Below are 25703 nucleotides of genomic sequence, written 5' to 3'. Positions count from 1 at the left end.
TTATAGATCTCATTTTCATAGGCAAAACAGAAGCTTCAAGCTGTCGAGTGTGTGAGTCTGTCGTGTGGGTATGCACGTGTAGTCCCTGGCCCCAGACTGGGGTGGAAAAGTGCATGGCGGGGACCTCAGTGGGTGTCCGCACACTCCCCGCTCTGCCCACAGGTCGGCAGGGTGAGCCGACGCAGGGCTCTGCGGGGGGGATCCGGACCTGGGGCCGCTCACCCGGCATGCTCAGGCTGGCCCACACCCTGCGCCCTGGGCCGGGCGCCCCCGCGGCAGGGATCTGAGGTGGGCCTCCGTCCCCCGCCCCAGGGATCCTGCGCGCGGCTCCCACCTGCGAGCTTAAGGCTGACGCGCTTTCCACGTCTCAAGTCCTCCGCGTAGCAGCTTCACTTAACCCACGTCTGTGTCACGTCCGATCCCGAGACAGCCGAGGGGGCCCTAGAAAGGCTTCCCTCACACCCTGACGTGGGCTGGAGGGGTGGGGGGCGGGTGAGGGCGGCGGTCCAGCGGGGACACCCTTACTGTGCTCAAAAGCCGCTGCAAACATAGCAATAAGAACATGTCATTTTCCAAAGCTGCCTCCTGCTCCCCCTGTTTGTCAGGTGCCGGGGTTGCGGGTGGAGGCCTCCCCACCTCGAGCAGCTTCCTTGGGCAAGTATTCGCCCTGAGGGTCTCTGCACCCGGCACTGTTCTGGGAACTTGGAACGGAGCAGGGAAGGAAAGGAAGCCTTTTCCCCACGGAGCTGACATACTTGGGGGAGCAAGGATAACGGTGTGCTAAAGAGGAGCACGCCGAGCGGGGAAGGTGGGTTAAGGGATTCGAGAGAAAACAAAGGCAAGAGCCGTTAGCAGGTCAGAGTCACCCATTTCAGGAAGGACTGGATGTGGAGGATGAAGAGTGTTGCCCGGGAGGACCTCCAGGCTTGGCGTGACTGGGTCACACTGAGATGCCATCAAAGGGAAAATCCAGGCCCGACAGGGTGACAAACGAAGACCCCTGCTTTGACCTGCTAACGAGCTCCTTCCTGCGCCTTTGTAGTTCCATAGACACTGTCCCGCCTCAGGTCACGCAGAGCCTCTGAGCCCTGCGCTCCCTCTCGCCCTCTGACTTCACTCTGCCGGGTGCACAGGGTAGGCCTGGAGGTACAGGGGAGGTCGCAGCCCTGGACACGGTTCTGTGCTGATGCAGCCAGGAGTCTCTGGATAAATGCCTCACTCTCTTCTCCTTTGGAGGGACGGTTCTGAGGTGCAAGTGAGTGACCGATGACTGACCGAAACGAGCTAGGAGCGGGTAAATGAGCACGGACGTATTCAGCCACTGTTACACGTTTCAGTGAAGCCTTGGGGTGGGGGTGGGGATTTTGTGAAGCAACACAGCCACATTTATGCTACATATTTCTATATTATATGAATTATTTGTGACGAGAAGGTATTTATGTGTTATACACACAATAAAATCAAAATGAAAATACTAGAAGAACATTTAGGTGAACTTTGATTCTTGCATGGGAAAAGCATTAGCCAAGCTTACTGACAATGGTATAATAATAACCAGTCACATTTACTGGGTGATTTCGATGTTCCAGTCACTGTGCTCAGCAGTAAACAGAAATGAGCTCATTGCATCCTGAAATATACCAACATTTTCATCGTGCTTATCTTTAGTAGTGAGATGATTGATTTTTCTTTTCCAAAGTTGCCTATATTTTCTCTATTTTTGACAGCGTGGGTTACATTTGAAAGCCAAAAAAAATTCAGAAACTTATTGAGATGTTGTTTAGAAAAACTTTTAATTAGTTCCCCAGTGAACTACTTTGCCAAAGTTTTACTTATCCTGTTTAATTCGTTGGAGGCTGAGCTTCCCTTCGAAAGTGCTGCTAATTGGCACCTTTTCTTGATGCAACTAGGAAGACCGTAATGATATCCCTGAGGTCCCTGAGCCTTGGGGCCCCAGCTAACCACCATGGGGCCGGTGCGGCACAGCCCTGCCTGCCTTTGTGACTTTGAGCTGCTTCCAAAAAGCAGCCCTTTCTCAGTTCCACACATAATGCTCACTCTACCTGGAAAGTTATTCCTCCAGAGGACAACTGAGAGTTTGCTTTAGCAGCGTTTCATCAGTATCACACGAGGAAATGTTTTGCTCTTCTACCCCTTCCAAGTACGCGTGTGTATATGCACGTGTGTCCGTAGACACAAAAACCACACACAGGCACGCGGCTACAGAGTCAGCAGGTGCTCAGCACGTCACAGCCCCTCCTCTCCGGGGCGCCAGTCCTGGCCCAAGCACTTCTGGCTGCGTTACCGGTCAAGGCCTATGCATTTCTGAATCAGAGAAGACTTGTTTGGAATAGAGGAAATATATTTAAAACATATTAAGCATAATCTGTAATGACTAAAGCTAAGAGGTGACAAGGCCCAGGCATATAAATTCAAGGAAGTCGATGGTTAAATCAACAAGGACCTCTTTGCCAGATACTCAGCGTCTTTCTTGAATTCCTGAGCTTCAAGTCAGTACAGCCACCTAAACCCAGATGTCTTGTAGGACCTGCACCAACCGGCCCCCACGCCCTCACTCTGCTTCCCCCACTTGCCAGTGCTTCCCTCTTCCTCCTTTACTGTCCTGATGACAGGCCTCTCCATAGCCTCCTGCCCTCTATTCTGTCCTCCATCTGATCGATCCCCCTAAATATCCCAAGCCACTCTCGCTAGGCCACCTTAGACCAGGGTGGCATCATCTCTTACCTGACAGATTGCGGTGCCCCTGCTCCCTGGGAACCCCTCCTCCCTGGGCAGGTCAGTGGGTTATCGTCATGTCACCTAGGATCACCCTCCAACCGCACAGACCCACGTCCTGTCCCACAGCACCCAGGAGAGGGTCTCCCTCCTCCCTGGGGCCCCCTGTGCCACCAGACTCCCACCCCACTGCCTGGGAGTGATGGAACCCCCTGTCTCTGCACCCCTGCCCACCCAGGGCCTTGTGTGTGTGCACGTTTGTGTGTGCACACGTGTGTGGGTGCGCACGTGCACAGGGACACGTGGGTTGGTGCTGTGCACACACAGCAAGGCCATGGTGGACGGGAACCCGAGGCTGTTCTCCTGTCAGCAACGTTCCCTCGCCTTAAGTGCGAACTCGACCGAGGCGGTCGTTAAAAAGGGGTCGGGGACTAAGAGGCATCTGAGCTGTGCCTTAAAGGGAGAGCAAAGTTTAGATAAATGGCGAGGGTGGGAGACCAGTCAGTACCTTGACTTTTCTAACGTCTTTATTATGGACATTTCACATGTACACACAAGGAGAGAGGATAGTATTTTTAAAACTCCACCTACCTTTCACCCAGCTTCAACACTTGTCAACATTTCACTAGTTTATTTTGAAAATAAGGAAGGATTTAGGGGTGAGAGTAGTGAAAATAATATTTCTTGAAGAGATAAAAGAAGAGGCACCCCTCTAAGCTTGTCCAAATAAAGGGGTGCCCGTGCACCCCTTTCATAAGGGTATCACATGGCCCTGAAGCACAGGGCCCACGTAGGGTTGCAACGGGATGTCGTTGGCAACAAGCAGCTATTGGTTTTTTGGTCGCTGTCTCTCTGACTTTCACGTCAGTTCTCTCTCCACATACACTGAAGCTAGTGATCACCCCACCTTCACTTTGATAAACCTGGAGTCGCCATCTGGGTTCCCTGCAAGGACTTCATAATGGCACCCCCTCCTGCCCCTCCAGGCTCCAACCTTTCCTAGGTCTGAGGGCACAGGCCAAAGAGCAAGTAGGGGTGGACACGAGGAAAAATTACCCACATGGTTCCTGTCCTCCAAGATCTGCCACTCCCATTGAGGGGTGCCCCTCTGGTGGCTCTGAGGGCCCCTTTGTGGCAGGAGATGGGGTCATCATCTAGGAATGATGAGGGAGGTGGTAGGAGCCATGAATTGAGGAGAGTAGGCAAGGTTGGGGTTTGGTGAGGAAGGTTTTGGGGGTTTAAACTATGAGGAAGTGTACTGTTGGCTGAATATGAAGGCTAGAGGGAGGTGATCATGGTGGTGGTTGAGTTTTCCAATGAAGGGTCATCAAGGACCCAGACCCTTTCCTTCCTGACCCTTTTAAACAGCATGTGGGTGTTCCTAGGCTTGGTGGTGGGTGAACCACTCCTTCCTATGAAAGAATAGCTCGTAACCATTGTATATTTTTAAAATAATTTGTTTTATTTTAGTCTTTTAAATAAGGTGCTTAACTCCCCAGCCTAATTTGTGAGCTCTTTTGTGTCTTATGCTTTGCTGTATCCCTAGTGCTATGTGCAGTGCCTGGTACCCACAAGGTGCTCATTCATTCATTCAAGAATTATTTGCTGCTAAGTGCTATGATGCAGGGATCCATGGCACTTCGCACAGCCTGTGGGGTGGAAGTGGGGTCAGCAAACACTTTCTTGAGATCATAATGCTGGACCTGAGTCCCTGAATCACAGAGGCTCAGCAGGATATTGAAGGCTTTCATTCCATTAGCAACCAGAGTCTGAAGCTGTTCCTATGCCAGAGCTCACGGGGGATCAGCGTCCAGTGAGTGCTTATTGAACACCTGTTATGTACCTGGTGCCGGGGTGACAGGTTAATCACAGTTCTTGCCTTCAAGGAGCCTCTAGGCCAGTCAGGGAGAGAGCAAACCACTTCAGCCCTAGGTAATGAGTGAGCACACGGGCACTCCCCAAGGCCGCCAGGAGTGAGCGGTCCTTTAACCCATCGCAGGATGAGGAGGAGCCAGCTGGCCCAGAGGCTGGAAGCGGGGTAGGTCGGGAAGAGCGTCAGTGCGGAGGGTGCGCAGGAGGAGGGTGGAGCGGGTTACGGTTCCTGGGCTGGCTCTGCCTTTCCACCCTCGCCTTTACCTCATTTGGGCTTGGGAGCTAGCTCCTTGTGCTTCTAGCTCTTTGGCCGGAGAAGTGTCTGACGGTGCTCCAGATGCCGGGTGTCATCGTTCGCGAAGGGGCAGTGAAACATTCACTGACACCCCAGAGCTGCTCCATCTCAGAAAGCATTAGGGTTTGTTCCACCTGTGACGGCAGGAAAGGGGGCGGTGAGGTCCAGGCGCCCGCAGAACCACAGCACAGCCTTCAGGAGGAGGCTTGGAGTTGCGAGGGCTGCACTGAGATGACCGACTGGGCTCTTGCACGTGGACCCCCTCTTCCCCCTCCCCTTGCATTGGACCACCAGCCTCGTCTGGTCGTGGCTCTCCAGGATTCTCTTGAGAGCCCCCTTGCCTTCCTTGTTCCTCAGACTATAGATCATAGGGTAGAGCATGGGAGTGACATTGGTGTAGATTAAGGACACAATTTTGTCCTGTTCTGGGGTGTAGCACGACTTGGGGTGAATGTAGATGAATACTGCGCAGCCGTAGTGCAGAAGGGAGACCAGCAGGTGCCCAGCACAGATGGAGAAGACCTTGCTCCTGCCCGCAGCCAAGTGGATTCTGAGGATGGCAGTGATAATGGACCCGTAGGAGAGCAGGATCAGAAGGAATGGAAACAACAGGATGAGCAGGCAGACAGGGAAGGCTGCGGCCTCACTGGCCCGCGTGTGTCCAGGAGCAGCACAGCGGGGATGCCACAAAAAAAATGACTGATCGGGCTTCCCTGGTGGCGCAGTGGTTGAGAATCTGCCCGCCAATACAGGGGACACGGGTTCGAGACCTGGTCCGGGAAGATCCCACATGCTGCGCAGCAACTGGGCCCGTGAGCCACAACTACTGAGCCTGCGCGTCTGGAGCCTGTGCTCCGCAACAAGAGAGGCCACGATAGTGAGAGGCCCGCACACCGCGATGAAGAGTGGCCCCTGCTCGCCGCAACTAGAGAAAGCCCTCGCACAGAAACGAAGACCCAACACAGCCATAAATAAATAAATTAATTACTTAATTAATTAAAAAAAAAAAAAGAAATGATTGATCTCATGAGACTGACCAAAGGGTAAGAAGGATATCAGTGTGGTGAGGGTGAGGGAGAGCGCAAATCCTGGGCCGGAAAAGGCACCTTTCTAGCAATTCTCTAAGTCATGGGAGACCCTGGAGCCCTTTCCACAGATGCCCACTGTCCTCATTCTATGAGCTTTTTGAATTCTGCCTTCTGTTCAGTGAAAGTGACGGAGTGCTCGCTCTGATGGTGACGTCACTTTAGTTCACCTGTTGAGTTATTACAGAAACGAACCGAGATGAGTGAAGTTGTCTTTAACAGACCCTAACGAAAGTCCTCCTTCTGACTACGTTTTGAAGAGCTGCCTCAGGGTAGGGGTTGGGGGCTGAGTGTGGTGTTACTTAGGTTTAAAGAGAGACTGGGCCTGCGGGGTCATTGACGCCGTGGAGAATGCCCGTGGGATGGAAGGTCCGGCGAGTTGATCTTAAAGACACTTTGACTTTGTGCATTGGCTATGTTGTCCCTCCCTTGCCACTGCCCCTTCCCACCAAACTCCCAGGATTCCTGCAGCCTCCCCTGTTTCAGCTCCACTGAGTCGGCTTACGTGTCACCCCGCTCTAGACACCTCTTCTGAGCCCTGGGCTGAGTCAGTCGGATTCTCTCTCTGGCTCCCCCAAAAGCCTGTGGGCTCCATGATGGCAAGAATGATTTCTTATTTAGGCTCTCAAACAGTGGCTGGCACATATTAGTATTACTGATGAAGATTTGTTGACTAAAAGTCTGTTGCTCGTTTCTGCATCCTCTGCAGTTAGGACAGAGTCAGACATTGAGTAGGTACCCAACACATATGCTTGAGTTAATGGTTAAGTGAAAGCAGGGAAACTTTGACGTATTGGGGATGCTGAGGTCATGATCGTCCAGGGTGGGAGGAAACAGGACAGAACTAGGACATAGTCGGCACCTTCCCAGACTTTGGGGGACACGCTTGCTTCTCTCTTCCCCGGTAGGACCAAAGATACAAGTAGGGAGCCTTGTGTTTAGGCTTCGATTTCTTCCTGTGCATCCCTTTCTCACAGCAGACGAGAGGAGAAGATTGCTAAAGAGTCTAGAGATCTAACACATCAAGACTCAACAGGAGTTCAGGGCCTCGTGGAAATGGAGTTGTCACCTCAAGGACAGGAGCTCACTTGGGTACCATTTGGACCGGGGCCACTGAGACTCGAAGTGTGTTCACTGAAACCTGAAAACCCACTCTGCTGATGGTTTTGCTTGGCCCAGATGAAGTTTGTGCTTCCAGTTTTCCAGCCCCTTGCATGTTACACTGGCTATTCTTTGGGTTTTTACTGACCTAATGGGCACCTAGAGTCTCTGAGCAGCACGGGTCCCTGGAGGGCCGTTTGCCCACTCGTTACCGCAGAGCCGATGGTCACGAAGTCTTCCCCGCATGACACCTTCCCTGCTCCCAGCCCCGCCACCAGCTCCGCCCGGAAATCACACTAAGTGCCCTGCTCTGCCAGCGGTCTGAGTGAGGCCATCCCTTCCGGGTTCTCATTTCTCTTCCTTGGACTCGGACCCTCAGCTCTGGCTTGGCCACAGCTGATCACTTCCACTCTTTCTTCCCATGACAGGGCTGCGGACATGTGGGGATTGCTTTGTTTCATTTGGGCCCTAAACCTTGAAAATACTGAAAACGCAAAAATGAAAGTAAAAGCCACACATGATCCAAACGGTTAAAAAGTGAGAAAGGAAAGTCAGTGTGACTTTCTCACCCTGCTCTCCCAGAGAGAATCACTCTCCGCCGGGAGCCTCACTTCCTTCCCTGCTTTGTCCGGGGCGTACAAACACACACACCCCACGCACACGCCCACCCTCACACGTATGGACGTACACACACATACACACTCCCACACGTGTACACAGAAACAAGCATGCACACACCTTACACACGCAAGCACAAATATGATCACATGTACGCACACATACACATGTGCACACGTGTATGGACACAGTGCCCACCTGCACGCATACATTAACACACACCTGCACACATATATACACATATTTCCACACTCACATGTGTATATATATATAAACATTCACCACAGTCACACATTAAAAAAGCTGAAATGGGATCATATTACACAAACTTACTGCCCTTAGTGTTTTCACCTAATAATGTGCCCGGGAGAGGTTTTCAGTCAGCACATAACTTGTTTACTTCAATCTTTTTTTTTTTTTTGACATCTTTATTGGAGTATAATTGCTTTACAATGATGTGTTAGTTTCTGCTTTATCACAAAGGGAATCATACTTCAATCTTTTAACTGCGGCATTCTACAGTATGGATGCACTATAATGTAATTAAGTATAATTAAATAATACAACAAACACACGATAACAGATAAAATCTAGAAACAAAAGTAAATAAAACATAATTAAAATAACTGGGACTTTAATCAGTCTTTCATTACTTCGGCGTTGCAGTGGTTTCTATTTGTTTCTTACCACACGCCATGGTCCAGAGCATAGCCCCGAGTGGAGCGCGGAGCAGCGGCCCCGTGTGAGTACGGCTCGTGCACCCTTCCTGCTCTTTTCTCGCGTCCCTGGAACAGCCCTGGAGAAGAGACCTGGTTTCGTTACCTGGGAGGCACAGATCAGCGCGTAAAGCGGAAAACCGGGGAGAAGCCCGAGCAGGAGGAACAGCCCATGTTCAGGGAAGCGGCGGCAGCGCCGAGTGGCCTGGACCCGGCGGCACAGCTTCCCGCAGCCCGGCCGCTGGATTTCCCGCCTGTCCGGACCACGGGGAGCGAGCCCTCGGAAGCACTGCCTGATGGCTGGAAGGAAGGGAGTGTCCTTACAGGAGCTGCTACGTTCTGTCATTTATGGAAGCCCTAGAGGAGAGGTGGGGAAGGAGGCCGTCCCTGTGGTCCACCCCACCGAGCGGAGGCCCTTCCCTAGGTCACACAGCTGAACCCAAGCCCAAACTCAATTACTCAGGTTTTCCTTGCCAAAAAAAATACAGTCTAGATCTTGACAATGTTGTTTAACTCCGATCTGCTGAAATTGCGGGCCCACTGTGCCGTCACCAGTACGTGAATGGGCCTCAGGCTGATTTTACAGGCAGAAAATGCACAGGTTTGCTTGGGTTTGAGTCAAGCCATCAGGCCTTGCTAGAGAGGAGTGCACAGTGGGCAGTGGAGCCCAAGATTGGTGAGCTTTTAAGCCCCCCAACCCCCAAAGTTGAGAGTCTACAAGGGGACTTAATCAGGGCCATCGGGAATTCCATTTTTAATCTGCAAAATCTGAGTCATCAAAGTAGCTTCGTTGACCGAAGTGGGGACTAAGGGTTATGGAAGCTTGAGAAAGCTACTACTCAGCTGACCCAGGCTTCTGTCTAATACTTTCATCTCCCCGGTCCTGGTCTAGGTGTAGCCCAATGTCCAACCTGCACCGTGCTCTGCATCCTCGTAAAGCCAGGACCCCAACGACGCCTCGCCTACATTCATAAAGCCAGCCTTACACCCCACCCCTGCAGCCACTCTGGGCCTTCCTTTTGTTCACCTCCACGGCCCACAGGCTTGCTCAGAAAAACCTCCTTTCCACCACCGTCCTTTGGAGGATACCCCTGCCTGGGCCAAAGCCTCGGAGGGCTAGCTCGGTGCTGGCCTGCAGGCGGCAGTGGGACAAGGCCTGCCCCGCAGCATTTTGCCACACTCTGCAACCGGAAACAGGACCCCCAAGAGCCCTCTGGGTACTTAGAATTACACACAATTCCCCTTGAATCATTCTAGTCGTTTCTGCCTCTAATCGTGACCCCAGAGGGGCTCCCAACAGTCCAAGGTGGGCCTATGGCACTTTTCCGCCTTCCTCTCCCTCCTCCCTGGCCTGTTTCTCCTCTCGGCCCCAGTTTCTAATACAAAGGCTCTTCTGCCGTCTAATGGAGAGAAACACCGTGGAACTCTCCAGCGTTGATGAGTGACCTGATGCGGCGGCAGCGCGGGGCTGAGGATGTGCCGTCTTCCTCCAGCTAATGCGCATGCCCACCTTAGTGCCAGCATTACCGGCACGTGAGGTCCGAAGGGAGAGATGGCAAGTAAGAGGTTTTAAACATAAATTCAACACTTTGAAAGAAAGGCACCTCCAAAGGGCCCTAAGTAACTGGGGCTGCCGCCTCTACAAATTCCTAGACGCTCTGAGGCAGCATCAGCGCAGCTACCGCATCACTCACAATCACAGGCTCTCCGTGTCTCCCTCTGCTTAGACATCATAGGTTCTGAGACGATCTTGGCCAACACAGCACCAACCCCTGGGAACATCATTCTGCTGCGACTGGACGTTGCACTGTCTTCTAAATTTGGTGGCTGTAGGGCCTGGGGTAGATGTTTGTGTGCATCTTATTAACTCTTTGTACTCTTTAAATGGGTGAGTTGGCACAGAAATAACCTAATTTCTGAGGCCCTGGATGAACCGTCTAGACCCTCTGACTCTGAGCAGAGAGGAGGTTGGAGAAAGTGATTTGGACTTCAATTTCTTTCAACTGTAACTCACAAGATGGTAAGATTTTTAGGCTTTTCTCTAATGTCTTTGAACATCAGCTTGCAAGGAGAACTTTGAACTTTATTGTCTCCCCAGGAAATCCATCATGGGTTTGTATCTGGGGTATCTTGCGTGTTAAACTTTCATCATTAGAAGAGTATCTTGTGGTTGTCATTTGATCTTCTGGCAGAACCTCTGATGAGGTATGTTAGGCATTGGTGGCTGGAAATACTAGGAAGCAAAAATAGAATAAGGAGTAAATTTTCCCCGCGGGTACACCATGGACTTAACTAAGCTAAGCCCGATGGGTAAAGAGGTGCAAAAATCTATGAAACGCCCCAATGTTCATTGCAGTACTGTTTACAATAACCAGGTAATGGAAGCAACCTAAATGCCCATCGACAGATGAATGGATAAAGATGTGGTTCATAGATACAATGGAATATTACTCAGCCATAAAAAGGAATGAAACTGGGTCATTTGTAGAGACGTGGCTGGACCTAGAGACTGTCATACAGAGTGAAGTAAGTCAGAAAGAGAAAAACAAATATCGTATGTTAACACATATATGTGGAACCTAGAATAATGGTACAGATGAACCGGTTTGCAGGGCAGAAATAGAGACACAGATGTAGAGAACAAACGTGTGGACACCAAGGGGGGAAAGCGGGGGAGGGCGTGGTGGTGGTGGTGTGAAGAATTGGGAGATTGGGATTGACATGTATACACTAATATGTATAAAATAGATAAGTAATAAGAACCTGCTATATTTTAAAAAAAAAATCTATGAAACGTTGGCTGTGTGTCTCCCCTGGTTTCCTCGAGGAAGGAGATGCCCCATGGAGATGCAGTGAAATACACTGTTGGTGAGCAGCGTCCAGAGGTCCACGTTTCCTTGCCAGGGGGAATTTGTCAGAGGTTCTCAGTGTGCAGTATTTGGTCTCTTTCTCCTTCCCTTTCCACTCCCTCCAATGGGTTGTTCTGAGTCTAACTGTGTGGGGTATAGGGAATTAGCTATATTCACAAACCAGCCTTTACCAGTGTAGAGGCTTTGCTTCCCCATCTGCTGGGACTTTTCTTGTACTTCTCAAGTGGTTCAGAACTCTGGCAGGGAAGAGGTATGCTATTTATTGGCCCTTCTTCACTCCCCCAAATTCTCAACTTCAGTGCTAATATTTGTATTTAAATTTCTTAGAAATTGTGCTGCCAAGGATGCAGGCATGCAGTCCTGAGTGGGGAGCCTCAGAAATCCCTCCGTTTCTCGGGGAGGGAACTCCGCTCCCGCTTCCTCACCTTACGGGCAGTGGGTCGGGACACTAGGCCTCTTCATGGAACCATGTGCTTGTATTCGGTTAGGACGTGATGAAGCAATCTGGTTGATTGTTTTTCCCTTAGCAGTCTCTTCATGGTTGTTTTTATTTACTGAGGTATAGTTGATGTACAGTATTATGTACGTTTCAGGTGCACAACATAGTGATTCACAGTTGTTAAAGGTTATAATCCATTTATAGTTATTATAAAATATTGGCTATATTGCCTGTACTGTACAATATATCATTGTAGCTTATTTATTTTGTACATAGTAGTTTGTACCTCTTAACCTTCTTAGTGACAGATTGATGGGTTCTCTTTATTTTCCTGCCTTGTATTTTGGCAACCACAAAGAGTTCCATAGTTGAAATTACCTGCAGGTAGGTAAGTATTGGACTTCTAGGACCACCAGGCACCCCATGCCCCTGATTTCCTTCCATCTGCTTCCTTCCCTCGGGGGATAAGCGTCCACAGACCTTGGAGCCAGGATGGGTTGGTCTCAGCCAACCCAGATTTTGGAGTTTGTGGGAATACCTTGTCACCTAGTTTTGTTGTGGATGTTACCCTGGGTTTCTGGTTTTGCTATCGTTTCCTGTATCTCTTTCTCTTTCTTCTTCGGGGCTGGGAGTGTGGATGAGGATTGTGAAGATTCAAAAATGATGTTACCACCTCTGCTGCCACCTTCCCAGAATCGAGAAACTGTATTACTTCTGGGTGAGAATAATTAATAAAGATATCTTAACATCGATACAACAAAACACAGAAAAATTTGACGTTCTGGACAAATCGTGACTCGACGTGGATCTAAGTCCTCTGTCCATATTTCTCCTAAGACGACAAATGATGGGGGGCCGAGGGGCGCAGGAGAGCAGAGCTCCTTGGGGAATTGCGCCCACTGACTGATAAGGGTCAGGGCTGGAGGTTCGGCAGCTGGAGGAGGGGGACGCAGCCTTCTGAGGAGAAGTCCACCTGATACTGGTCGCATCTGATAATGTCAGGGAAAGAGCTGGGCACTGCCACAGAGTGGCTTTCTGAGGGGACTGTGCCCAACCGACCTACTGGCTACTGCACTAAGATAGAAAAAGAACGTCTGTGCTGCAGTCGTCTTGGGCTCCAGCCTCACCACCCTCACTATTATTTGCTCCATGTCGAAGAGGACAAATCTAAAGCTGAGGGAGATGAAGCATCTTAGCTTCCCCGCAGTCACCCAGCCGGGAAGGGGTGGAGTTGAGTTGGGCCTCGGGTGGTCTGCCTGGCCCCAGCTCAAGTCCACCTCTCAGTCAAGTCTGGCCTCAGTTTCCGCTGCAAGCAGACTAATGCTTGACTCTTGTCTGCTTCACGTGTCTGTGTTTGCTCCCCTATTAGTCTGTAAATTCGTCCATAGACCCTGGCACAGAGGAGGTATACAGCAAACGATGGCTCTCAGTCTATTAATGCTGGTGTGTGGTCAAGGATCACAGAGGCTGCTCACGTCGGTAATGTGGTTGGCATACACCTCTAATTGTTTCCCCTGAGGTTCTCTTGCCGAGATCCTTTTGTATTTCCTAAATCTCTCTCTGCTTAATAAGGGCCAGCACAGGTGACTCCCAACAGGACTGCAGATCGGAAAGTTGGGATTCCTTTCCTGAGCCGTACTGTGAGCCATGTGACTCGGGGACGTGCCTCTCTCTCCCTAGAGGGTGAGTCTAGCTGAAGATGTGCCAGGTATGCTTGTCCTTTGTGTGTCCCGAGCAAGAGGACGGGACTTTCTTATGACCTATCCTGACTTCACTGCAGCCCTGAGCCGTGGGCAATGGGAGACCGGCCAAAGGCTACAGGGGAACTCAGATGCAGAGGACTCCAAAGTCCCTGGCAAGTTTGTGCCCAGAGGGATGTCCTTTGCACCTGTCCCAGGTGGACCTCAGAATCTGGGGACCAACTAGTCAGGAAATGTTGATAGTTATGGAAAGAGTGAAAATTTAGACTACACCCCTGGGAAAGAAGGACTCACCTCTGCCCACATGTTCATTCTCTGCTGCGGTCGGTGCCGGCTCTGCAGAAGTGCAAGGGCGTTACTGATCAAGCATCCTGTCCCGGAAGGACCTACCATTCACTACTGACATATACAGCTCTTAGATCCTCAAGGCTATTTTAATACCTTGCTATCAAGCTCCTCAAGTCACTGATGATTGAGCCTACCGGCTTTCATCTAAAGGAAAGCACGCACAGAACAGAGACTACAGTTCTTTCCATTTCCCAGCTGAACTAGAAATCCAAACTTTAGGTAAGTGAAGACATCATGGTTGTCCAGAGCACTGTTGAAATCAGGCGAACAAGTTACGATTTGACAAGAGAGGGCTGGTGAAAATCTCACTGTGTTCATCCCAAAGTAGGTTTAATCTCAGGAAAGCAAAGTTTGGCTCAAAGGCACAGCAGGAAAGGGCTCTCCTTCTGATGTTCTCTACTCCCATCACTGAGCTGCTCAGCCCATCTCACAAAGGCAATTCGTGACAATTCCATCTCATGCCCTGGGGGCTGGAATGCCATTTTTGGAAATAGATGCCATCTATGGAGTTCTCAGTGAGGAGCATGTTGGGGCCTTTTCCCCGGGGATGATGTCGCCAATATCTCGGTGGTCCAGGATACTTTTGCGCGCATAGAGGCTGCTCTCCTTAGCCCTCCAGAGGCTCAGTCTGCTCACACAGCGCCACTCCATGAGGCCAGAGTCAGCCCCGATGGCAACGAGAAGCCACCACCTTTTGTAAGGACTAGCCCGTTCCATGCCCCAGCACATGGCGCCGGCTTCCTGTGGAACCAGGTCCATCAGTGGCTTCTGAAAAGCTGTGTGGTCTTCGTGACTGCTGTTCAAACCTTGGTAGGCACCCTGCTAGGGGTAAATGAAGGCTTCCCAAAGAATAGGCAGGGAGGGGTAGTTTTAAATTATGAATATTCACAGTAAGCCAGAAATCACATCTTTGCAACTATTTAAACTTATGAACAATTTCTGATGCTAGCTTAAAAATGTGTGTGTGTGTGTGTGTGTGTGTGTGTGTGTCTCTGTCATAGTTGCACAAAATTCTTTTGCAGGGAAGTGAGCAAAGCTGCCTGGAGTCCACTGATTGGAGTCGATAGGACCTTGGGTGCGGCCTTCAAAACCCTCAGTGGAAGTGGCCTCAGGCCTCTCGTGTGTCTGCTCTGTGACCGGAGCACAGCAAGCGTACGTCCTCACAGGAGCAGAGGTGGGCGCTGCTTCCAGGACCTCGCACTGTTTTTAGAATCGAATGGCATGAAGGCACGAAAACCCTCATGTGGGAAGTGAAAGTGCGAGTCACACGACAGAGATGTGACTTCAGCCTTGGGGACCAGCAAGGAGGAGGAGGGGAAGGCCGCTTTCCCTAGGACTGGGGTGAATCGCTTTCTCTCTCATTCTCATGTTGGGACCCTACAGTCACGAAGCGTCTGAAAAGCTGTGTCTGTGTCTGCTGCTTCTCTCATTCCTGCTCTGGGGCAAGAGTTGAAAGCCACTAGGAAACGAATAGGTCGTACTTGAAGCCAGTGGTTCTCAAACAGAGACACCAGAAAGGCAGGGGCGGGGCTGGTTAAAACATTGCTGTGGGGGCTTCCCTGGTGGTGCAGTGGTTAAGAATCTGCCTGCCAGTGCAGGGGACACGGGTTCGAGCCCTGGTCCGGGAAGATCCCACAGGCCGCGGACCAGCTGGGCCCACGCGCCACAACTACTGAGCCCACGTGCCACAACTGCTGAAGCCCGTGCGCCTGGAGCCCATGCTCCACAACAAAGAGACGCCACTGCAGTGAGAGGCCCGCGCACTGCGGCAAGGAGTGGCCGCCCGCTCACCGCAGCTGGAGGGAGCCCGCATGCAGCAACGGAGACCCAACGCGGCCAAAAATAAATTAAATTAAAACATGGGACCTGAGAATCTGCATCTCTACAAGTCCCAGAGGGTGCTGAGGCTGCTGGTCCACGAACCCCACTTTGAGAAGTGCTGCCCAAAGCACACACATCTGAATCGAGTCAGTCCTTTCCACTTCGGCGCCTCCCTCGGCCTAACTCTGGTCACCCAAGATCGGGATGGTTGGATTTCTTGCCCAGAGATGGCGAGCTGTGCTCCTCTCTCCCTCCTCCTCTCTGACCAGCTGTAGAGGGAGCCGACTGGCTCGTTCCTACTTACCCTTCAGGTCTCAGCTGCGAGGGCACTTCTTCTCTGAGCTGAACTGGTTTGGGACCCCCTCCTTGTAAGGCTCTTGTAAGACCTTGGACCTCCCCCCAGTGTAGTGCAGGCCACATTATATTATAATTGTCTTTTCTTTTCTGTCCCTCCCATCAGACTGTGAACCCCTTGAGGACAGTGCCTGCTCCACAGTAGGTGTCTGTAAGTGCTTATTCAATTAAATGGACACGTTAACAGAGCTTGCTGACCGATACGATATGGAGGGTAAGTGGAGAAGGGGTCTAACATTTGCTGAGCCCCTAATATGTGCCAGACACCGAGAGAGATGGCAAAGTTGAAAATGGCATTGACTTAGAGGGGAATAGGGCAGACGAATGAGTTTGACGTTGCTTGAGAGGGATTTAAGGTGATAGCAAATGTGCAAATGGAGATGAACGTCTGGAGATTTATTGATTATAAATTACAGCACAGGACTTAGCACAGTCAAGAGCACAGACATAAGAGTCAGGTGCATGCCACTGGTCACACCAAGAGCTCAGATCTCACCACTCCAGTGCAAGGGAGGTCAGTTCGGCTGGGAAAATGAGACCTGAGCACAGGTGGAAACCGACTGTCTCATCATTTGCAGCAGAAGGATGAGAGTGCGGTGGCACAGGAAAAGGCCCTCGGGACAGTTCTGCTTTCCTCACTCAAGCTCACCACTCACTTGGTGTCCACCTTTGGTCAGGCTTCATGTAGCTTGGAAGGGAGGCTCATGCGAGGCTCGTTGGCCAGAAGATGCGGTGAATACTCTGCTCTCTTCCTGAAAGATTGTGTTCACACAGGCCCAGGGCTCCTGATCCATTTTGCCAGAGGATGCAGGGGTGGGGGCGGGCAGCTGAGTTTGCATCAAGGGCTGTTGCGCTTTAACCAACCTGATGGTATAACCAATGTGTTCCTTTTTAACAAAAAGCTGATTCGTCTGCTTTCTCTCCCCCCCGTGGCCGAGGGTAGAGGAAATGAATTACCAGGAAATTGGAAACCACACCCAAGTGACTGAATTCATTCTCGTGGGACTGGCCAACCACCCCACATCCCACACTGTTCTCTTCTGGGCGCTGATGCTTCTCTATATAGTAACCTTGGCAGGAAACGGCTTGATCATTCTCCTGGTGAGAGTCAGTTCTCAGCCCCAGACCCCGATGTATTTCTTCCTCAGCCACCTGTCTTTCCTGGATCTCCTGTTTTCTACCAGTGCTGTACCACTGATCATGGCAAACTCTCGGCAGAACTTCCCCACCATCTCGCACGGCTCCTGTTTTGCCCAGCTCGCCATCCGAGCCTTCTTGGGTGTGGCTATCTCAGACCCACTCAGGTACAACCTGGCGATGTCTTCTCGAGCCTGCGTTTTAATAGCTTTGCTTGCTTGGTTGACAGCTTTCCGGCTCACTATTATGCCTGTTCTGCTCTTCCCCATCAGTTTCTGTGGGCCTAATTCAGTCAATCACTTCTCCTGTGAAGTCCAAGCCATCTTCAAACTGCTCTGTTCCAACACCACGTTCCTAGAGGTTATGATGATGGTGTGCGCTGTCATTTCAATGCCGCTCCCTTTAATTTTCATCCTTATCTCTTACCTTTGTGTCCTTAAGGCTGTCTTAAGAATCCACTCAGCTGAGGCCAGGCTTATAGCCTTTTCCACACGTGCCTCTCACCTGCTTGTGGTCATCATCTACTTTGGGAGCCTAATATATATTTATGTGAAACCTCAGACCAAAAAGTCTCAAGATGGGAACAAAATTGTCTCTATATTTTATGCAGCAGTGACCCCAATGCTAAATCCCCTCATCTACACGCTGAGAAATAAGGATGTGAAAGCTGCTCTCAGGAGAGTGACTTACGGGGCCTAGTCCTGACGCCTCGATCGTGCAATGGCGCGCTGGGTGGTAGGACGGCACCAGGGTTTTAGCTGTGCTGGCAACTTTGCACGTGTGAGTGACACTTCTCAAATGGGAAAGGACTTGCAAAGCATCTGAATAATGCAAGAAATGACACGAGAACAGAGAAGATTTGATGGCATAAAAATAGAAAACCATGTATGTCACATGCATCCTAGATAAAAACAAAATGGAAGTTACACACAAGGAGCAGTAAAATAGTCAATAGTCTTTATATATAAAACCTCTTGCGAAGGATGTAATGAGAAATTGTCAGTCTGCAGCCCAGAAGAGGGTCCTCACCAGAACCCGACTGTACTGGCACCTTGATCTTGGACTCCCAGCCTCCAGAACTCATATCAAGAGGAAAACTTGGAAGATTTAGATCTTCGTTTCTTCCACAGTTGAAGAAGATACCTCTGCCACCTGTTGGCAAGGCTCTTTGGCATCCCGCCCCGGGAGGATATGGCCAAGTTTGATGAGAAAGGTCTTCCAACTGTTAAGTGTCTCACTGAGGACATGATTGGCTGAAGGAAATGTGAGCTTCTTGGTGTGCTATGATGAATTTGGAGAAGAAATCAGGAGCAGGACCAACTGAATGAGGCTTGGCTTGAGTTCTTCTGTTCTGAGTACAGTCGCACCTTATCTCTTTGGTTAGCGCTTTGGCACTTTAACCATTCCCTCCAGCTCTGCGTCTTACCTGTGCTGCTCCTCCCATCCAAAAAGGTGCCAAGCATCATCCCACAGCAGCATAGTCGACATCTCGGGAACCATGTGGCAAGATCTGGCTCTCAATTTCTGCAGGGCTGCAACTTAAAAGTTATCAGTTAATCACAAAGTGCACCTCTCTTTCTGGAGTCAGGTCTTAACTCTCTATTCTTTTTTTTTTTTTTTTTTTAGATTAAACCCATGTTTATTTTTTATATATTTATTTTTTTTGTGGGAAGTGCCTTTATTTTCTTTAATTTTTTTACCATATGATATCATTTATATGTGGAATTTAAAATACGACAAATAAACGTCTATGAAACAAAAACAGACTCACAGATATAGAGAACAGACTTGTAGTTGCCAAGAAATAGGGGGATGGGGGATGTCTTGGGAGTTTGGGGTTAGCAGATGCAAACTATTATATATAGGATGGATAAACAACAAGTTCCCTGTGCTACTGTATAGCACAGGGAACTGTATTCAATATCCTGTGATAAACCATAATGGAAAAGAATCTGAAAAAGAACATATATATGTATAACTGAGTCACTTTGTTGTACAACAGAAACGTAAATCAACTATACTTCAATAAAATTTTAAAAAAAATAAAAGGGGCACCAGTGCTGTGTCAGTGTCCTGGGGCCACCCTAACAAATCACCTCAGCTTAACCACAGAAAAGTGTTGTCTCACAGTCCGGAGGCCAGAGCCCAAGTTCACAGTGTCGGCAGGGTTGGTTCCTTCTGAAAGCTGTGGGGGACAGTGTGCTCCAGGCCTCTCTCCCAGCTTCTCGTGACCTCAGGTGTCCTAGGCTTGTAGATGTGTTTTTCCCGTGTCTTCACATTGTCTTCCCTTTGTGTACGTCTCTCTCTGGTTCCACATTTCCCCATTTTATAAGGACACCAGACATCATTCGGGCCATCTAATGGCCTCAACTTGATCATCCACAAAGACCTTACTTCCAAATAAGGCCGCACTCACAGGTACTGGGGACTGGGACTTAAACATCTTTCAGGAAGACACAATTCAACCCTGACATAAACCATACTTGGCTATGGTTTTGACTTTTTTAAAGTAGGCCATTGTTTTGTTTTGTTTTTCCTGAAACATGGAATACTTTTTATTTATGTTGGGGTGCAATTCACATAACATACAGCTAACCATTTAGAAGTGAACTATTCAGTGACATTTAGTCCATTTGCAATGTTGTGAAACCACGACCTCTATTTAGTTCCAAGACATTTTCATCACCCCAAAAGGAAACTCTGTACCCATGAAACAATGGCTCCCCAGCCTCTGGCAACCCCCAACCTGTGCCTTTGCTTTTTTTTTTTTTTAATATAATTTTTGAATTTTATTTTATTTATTTTTTTATACAGCAGGTTCTTATTAGTCATCAATTTTATACACATCAGTGTATACATGTCAATCCCAATCTCCCAATTTATCACAAATATTCTATATTAATGCATATATGTGGAACCTAGAAAAATGGTACAGATGAACCAGTTTGCAGGGCAGAAATCGAGACACAGATGTACAGAACAAACGTATGGGCACCAAGGGGGGAAAACAGTGGGGGGGTTGGGGATGGTGGTTTCACAACAGTGCGAATGGACTAAATACCTACATATATAAGTGTACATAGACAGATGTCTGTATTTGGTTATATTAAAGAACATGAACGGGGTTGTTAACATAGGTCATCTGCAGATGGAGTGGGAGGGGTGATGTGGAGGTGGAAAGGAGGTGGGTGGAGCCAAAAGAAAAAAAGAAGCTAAAAATCTGCACTGTAAGAAAGACAAATATGATATGATATCACTTATATGCAGACTCTAAAATATGATACAAATGAACTTATCTACAAGACAGAAACAGACTCCCAGACATAGAAAACAAACTTATGGTTACCAAAGGGGAACAGGGGGGGAGGGATAAATTAGGAGTTTGGGATTAACAGATACACACTACTGTATATAAAATACATAGACAGCAAGGACCTACTGTATAGCACAGGGAAATCTACTCAGTATCTTGTAATAACCTATAATGGAAATGAATCTGTCATCTAGCTATCTCTCTATCTCCCTATATCTATCTGAATCACTGTGCTGTACACCTGAAACTAACACAACATTGTAAATTAACTATACTTCAATTAAAAGAAAACAAAGGGAGACCAGCCTTGAAAATTCCCTGAGCAGACAAAACAAGTTTAGTCAGAAATAAAGCTTAATATAGGCTATTTTGGGAGACTAACCTGACCTGGGTCATTTCTTGGTGATGCCTCTGGAAATCATGAGCAAAACTTGAACAGCAGCTGGTTATAGTATTAAAATTTTCAGTGGTTACGTCATATCAACCGTGGGAAATAGTTCAAGTTTGTTTTTCCTGAAACATTGAATACTTTTTATTTATGTTGGGGTGCAATTCACATAACATACAGCTAACCATTTAGAAGTGACATTTAGTCCATTTTGTCACAAAATTGGGCTGACATCATACACATTTTGGGCATGTTTTTTTCCTCACTCAGTAACTAATATACATCTCTCCCAATTAATTGTCATAGCTCTGGTTCATTCTTTTTAATGCCTGCATAATATTTGTGGGTGTTGACTGAACTGTTTCCCTCTGTTGGTTATTCACCTTATTTCCAGGTTTTTTGCCACTATGAGAAAAGTGGCAATAAACATTCTTTTCACATATATCTTTCCACCTGATATGGACCAGATGTGCGGACTCACTGCCAACATTTAAAAGACCAGCAACTCTTACTGCTGTCAGGGAAGCAGAGGAAAAAAATATTCTGGTCTATTTCAGGTGGACATGGGAGCAACACAGCCTTTTTGGAAAGCAGTTGGGCAATATTTCTTCTTTCTGGGAATCATTCCCAGAGAATGAGAATAGCCTCTCTGCTAAGTCAGTACTGATGCACAACAGAGGGATAAAGAGAGACAAAGATCTGTTAACGCGCAGGTAATGGTGGGAGGGCAGTAGAGGAGAGGGTTCTTTCCTGTCAGGCTCAGGTCAGGCACTTGGTGGGGAAACCTGGGACTCTGAAACATGAGATGGTCCCACGTGGGGGTTGCCCCTGAGGATGCTGGCTCTGCAGGACCCCCGGGTTCTCCGACTGGCAGGTGGGGCCTTCCCTTCCCCAGTGGAGCCTGCACAGACACAGAGGAGGAGCCACGTGAAGACACAGAGACGGGAGGGATGCGGCCACAAGCCAAGGAACACCTGGAGCCCCCAGAAGCTGGAAGAGGCAGGAAGGACCCTCCCCTAGAGCCCCTAGAGGGAGCTCAGCCCTCACAACACTCTGATTTTGGATTTCTGGCCTCCAGAATCATGAGAGGATAAATTTCTGGTGTTTTAAGCCACTCAGTTTGTGGTAATATGCTATGGCAACTCTATAATATATATTACAGATACATATATAAATAGAACACAGATATCTATATATCTGTAATGTATGTTATTATACTAATATAATATATTATATCTATATATAAATGATATATAATTTTTATATTATATATATTAATATAACAGATATTGGCAGTGCCTAATGTCTTGGTCATTTGGTCAGAGGCCTGAAGGGAAAGGGCTAGAAGACTTGGGACAAGGAAGAGGTCTGGAGTGGAGGCTTGCAGATGGACAGCTGGTAGTGAGCATGAACTATGAAGATTCTAGATTCATGAGCAAACAGCCAGCAGAAAGCATCCAACCATGGAAGAGGCACTGAACTAACAAGCAGACAAATTGATTTGGCCAGTTGATGTTAGCCATCTCTGGCCGGTAACCCCAAACTGTCCTGAGGGGCCCATGCACAAGTGGCCCCAGAGGCCCAGATGGAGGCCGAAGAATAAAGACTTCCCCTTACCAAGGCTGATCCATCTACCGCTCCCTCTGAATGTCCAACTTACCAGTGATAGGAACCGATGCTGAGCCCCTGATGAGACACTACTTCCTGAAGACACCGACTGGACACTCACTGCCAGTCAACTACAAAGGGCCCTTCTGTCCTGAAAAGGCAGGCAATGTGTTCTCAGTGGGATAAATGTGACAAATCATTAGATCTATGTGTGATGGCCATGGGATGATGGCTAAGGTATATTGCATAAAAAGAAAGGTGCAGTACCGTGCATGCAGCCTTCTATGCTTGTGCAAAAGAAAAAAAAAACACATCTATTTCCACATGCGTGTATCTGCATGGAATAACTTTGGAAGGATATATAAAAATCTGATCAACAGTCAGGGGAGGATGATTGGAGGTCAAGTGTAAAAGGGAGACTTACTTTTTACTGTATACCTTTGTGCACTATTTGAATTTTGTCTTTTACCATGTGCACATGTCACTTCTAACCACTCTTGCTTTGAAGGAGAGAAAAAAAATGAGAAAGACCCAGTTGAGCAGGAGAGGGAAAGGTAGTCAGTGGCGAAGGCAGCAGAAGATGGGGCCAAAGGCAAAGTAAAAGGATGAGCCTTGGGTAGAAATAGACGGACCTGCGGGTGATGGGAGGAGGGCAGAGAGGGGGGGGTAGGGCAGCAGGGGCAAATGTTGGGTACCAGGGAGATGGTTGAGGGGGCTACGCTTGCTTTTCTCTAGGAAGTGAAGAGCAAGGTCTTCTGCTGGGGGCGGGAGCGAGGGGGGATGGCGGGCAGCAGACTCCCAGAGATGGAGAGAGTGAAGAAGGTGTGAAAAGAGCCCTGGGGATTCTCTCCATGGTGGGAGGGGAGGAGGGAGAGAATGGAAACAGTGATCATTAAGGTTTTTAAGATGGGTGCTGGGCACATGAGACTTTGCTGTATCCTTCCTTATCCCTTTCAATATGTTTGACATCAAAGTCATTGCGGGGCTGGGAGAGGAGTTAAGCATCTATTCTCGGAAATCGTCCACAATAGGGTGCGTGGGGGAGAGGCCATGCTCCACAGAGGTGTTTAAATGGGAAAGAGAGGAAGGGAGGTAAGGAAGGGGTGGAGGCCTGTTGGAGATGGGAAATTGTTAACAGTCAAAGGTCTTACAGAAACCCAGGAAGGAGCCACTCGTCTCATGTCAGGGCACTCAGCTCTGGGAAGCTTGGAACCAGCAAGTTCAGGGAAAACTATGGCAAACCACTGACATTTTTCACCCCACTCCATCCCCTGCTGTCCCCCAGCCAGTGTTAGATGTTTAGTGTGTGTCCTTGCAGACCTTTACAAAATATGTTTGCTTACACATATGTATGCACGAGCAACATGCAGGACTTCTGCATCTTGCTTTACAGTCATCAGGGTGCTTTTGAAATCTCGTTAACACAGTGTCATTCTTTCCTTTTCACTGCTGCATTTTAATCTACCGGATGAATATGACCCACTGCGTTTATTCATTTCCTTGCTGATGGGAATTTAGATTGTTCCTAGTTTTTACTATCACCAACATCCTTGGGCATGTGTCCTTGTACACATCAGGTACCCGTGTTTCTCTAGATGTACCAGGCAGTGGGTTATAGAGAGAATGGCCATTTTCAGTTGTAATACTTTTAGTTCAAGGCCAAGCTCTGGAGCCAAACTGCCTCAGTTCAATCTTGCTGATTATATGACCCCACAAGCTGAATGACCCTGGGAAGTTGCAGACCCTCTCAGTGCCTGTTTCCTCACCTATAGATGGAGATAGTAGTGCATGGTTCAATCATAGGATCGTTTCATGGTTTAGTTAATATTTATCTACGGCGTTAGAAGGGTGCCAGGAGCCTAAGTGAACGCTCCACGCTTTACTATCCATAGATTCTGCCAGATTACCCCACCAAGTGGCTGCTCCAATGTACACGCTCCCTCCCCGCCCTCCCGCCCCACAGTAGTGCGCACAGCCACTGGTTTCTTCATAACCTTGGCAAGTTTAGCAAATCCGATGAGTGAAAAGTGATCTGTGGTTTGAGTATGCCCCTCCTGATTATTGATGGTGAGCATTAGAATTCCCTCCCGTTTGAATTAAGTCAGGGATCGGGAAACGATGGCCCGTGGCCCGAAGGCCGCCGGCCAGTAAATTGTATTAGAGCAGATTAGCTTATAGACTGGTTAGGGCGGCTGTCCTGCCACCAGTCTGGAGGCCAGGCGAATTGCAACGGACCACTTGGCTGGCAGAGTAGAAACTACTTCCTGTCTGACCTGTCACAGAAGAGCTTTCCAACCCTGCTTTTTGCCTGTTTGCATCCTCTGCTCCTTCACCTAGCGGCTTGTTAGCTACATTTGGGGATGTAGGCTTGCAACTATTGTCTGCCCCAGAAGGCTTCACAGCCACCACTGCATTCAGTCCCCACAAGCCCAAGAGGGAAGGGCTGCCACTTCCACGTTTTAGGTATGGGAAACTAAGGCTTGCGACTGAGGCACCGGAAGAGGAGGGACCAGAGCCTGTCTCTTGGGGGGTCCCCTGGCACCAGCCACCTTCCCGCCGATCTCGGGCCTTCCAGCCCTGGGCAGAGCTGAGGAGTATTCCTTGGCCCCTTCAGGGCCCAGGCAGCGCAAGCGCAACACCGGGAAGACACCTGGGGCCAGCAGGACGAGGGACTCCGACCTGGTGGCCCGAGGAGATGGCAACCAAAGTAAAGAGCCGGCCCCAAAGGGCCAAATGAGTAGGCGCTCTTCCCCTTGCCTTCCCCACCCGTGCCCCGTCCACACAGCTTGCACAGGCTCGGCTCTGCTCTGTGACGCTGTCGTTAGGATGCCCAGTGGGGCTCATTTTAATGGGATCAAAGGCTTCAGATGTGCCAGCGACTGTTTTCGGCCTCTTCCCCAGGGTGGGCTTGGGAAGAAGTGGGGCTGGGAAGGAGGGCACTGGCAGCCAGTGAGCGCTGACTAATCCCTTAGGGGCTGGGCCACCCCTGATTCCCTCCCCTTCCTCTTCGCAGTGGCCCTGAGCCTCTCGGAGCTGCACTGGCCTCCCTGGCTGACTTCGGGAGAGCGTGCTCGAGAGTTTAGCTTTTTACTTGTTATCTGTTCCCTGCGTCACCTCAGGCCCTACACACACACACACACACCCCTAATCAGTCAGAAATGTGTGTTTTAGCCTGCAGCAAATAGACCAGGGCCATCTCCCGTGTCCATGTATCACGGAGGATACAACAGTGGGGACCGCAATACCAAGACCTCTCAAGTTCCAGGAAACTCACAGCTTTTGGCCAGGGCCCAGGGAGGTGT

The 25703-nt window shown here is 49.2% G+C and overlaps 1 protein-coding gene and 1 pseudogene across 2 annotated transcripts; one reads left to right on the top strand and one right to left on the bottom strand.

Moving 5' to 3' along the window:
• Positions 1-680: 680 nt before the first annotated feature.
• LOC309652208 (olfactory receptor 10V1-like) lies at positions 681-8404 on the bottom strand (annotated as a pseudogene). The gene is made up of 3 exons: positions 8395-8404; positions 5922-5991; positions 681-5602 (listed from the first exon to the last, which is right to left on the bottom strand). The product of its transcript is annotated as an olfactory receptor 10V1-like (transcript).
• Positions 8405-10113: 1709 nt separating this feature from the next.
• On the top strand, positions 10114-24362 carry LOC309653294 (olfactory receptor 13H1-like). Its single transcript, XM_082447889.1, has one exon. It carries the CDS (start codon positions 16904-16906, stop codon positions 17789-17791), a length of 888 nt encoding a protein of 295 aa, XP_082304015.1. The 5' UTR covers positions 10114-16903; the 3' UTR covers positions 17792-24362.
• Positions 24363-25703: the final 1341 nt, after the last annotated feature.

Source organism: Balaenoptera physalus (assembly GCF_965194825.1).
Source record: "Balaenoptera physalus genome assembly, chromosome: X".
Lineage (NCBI taxonomy): Eukaryota > Metazoa > Chordata > Mammalia > Artiodactyla > Balaenopteridae > Balaenoptera > Balaenoptera physalus.
Note: the sequence above shows the minus strand (reverse complement) of the source record. Positions and strands in the feature narration are given on the sequence as shown.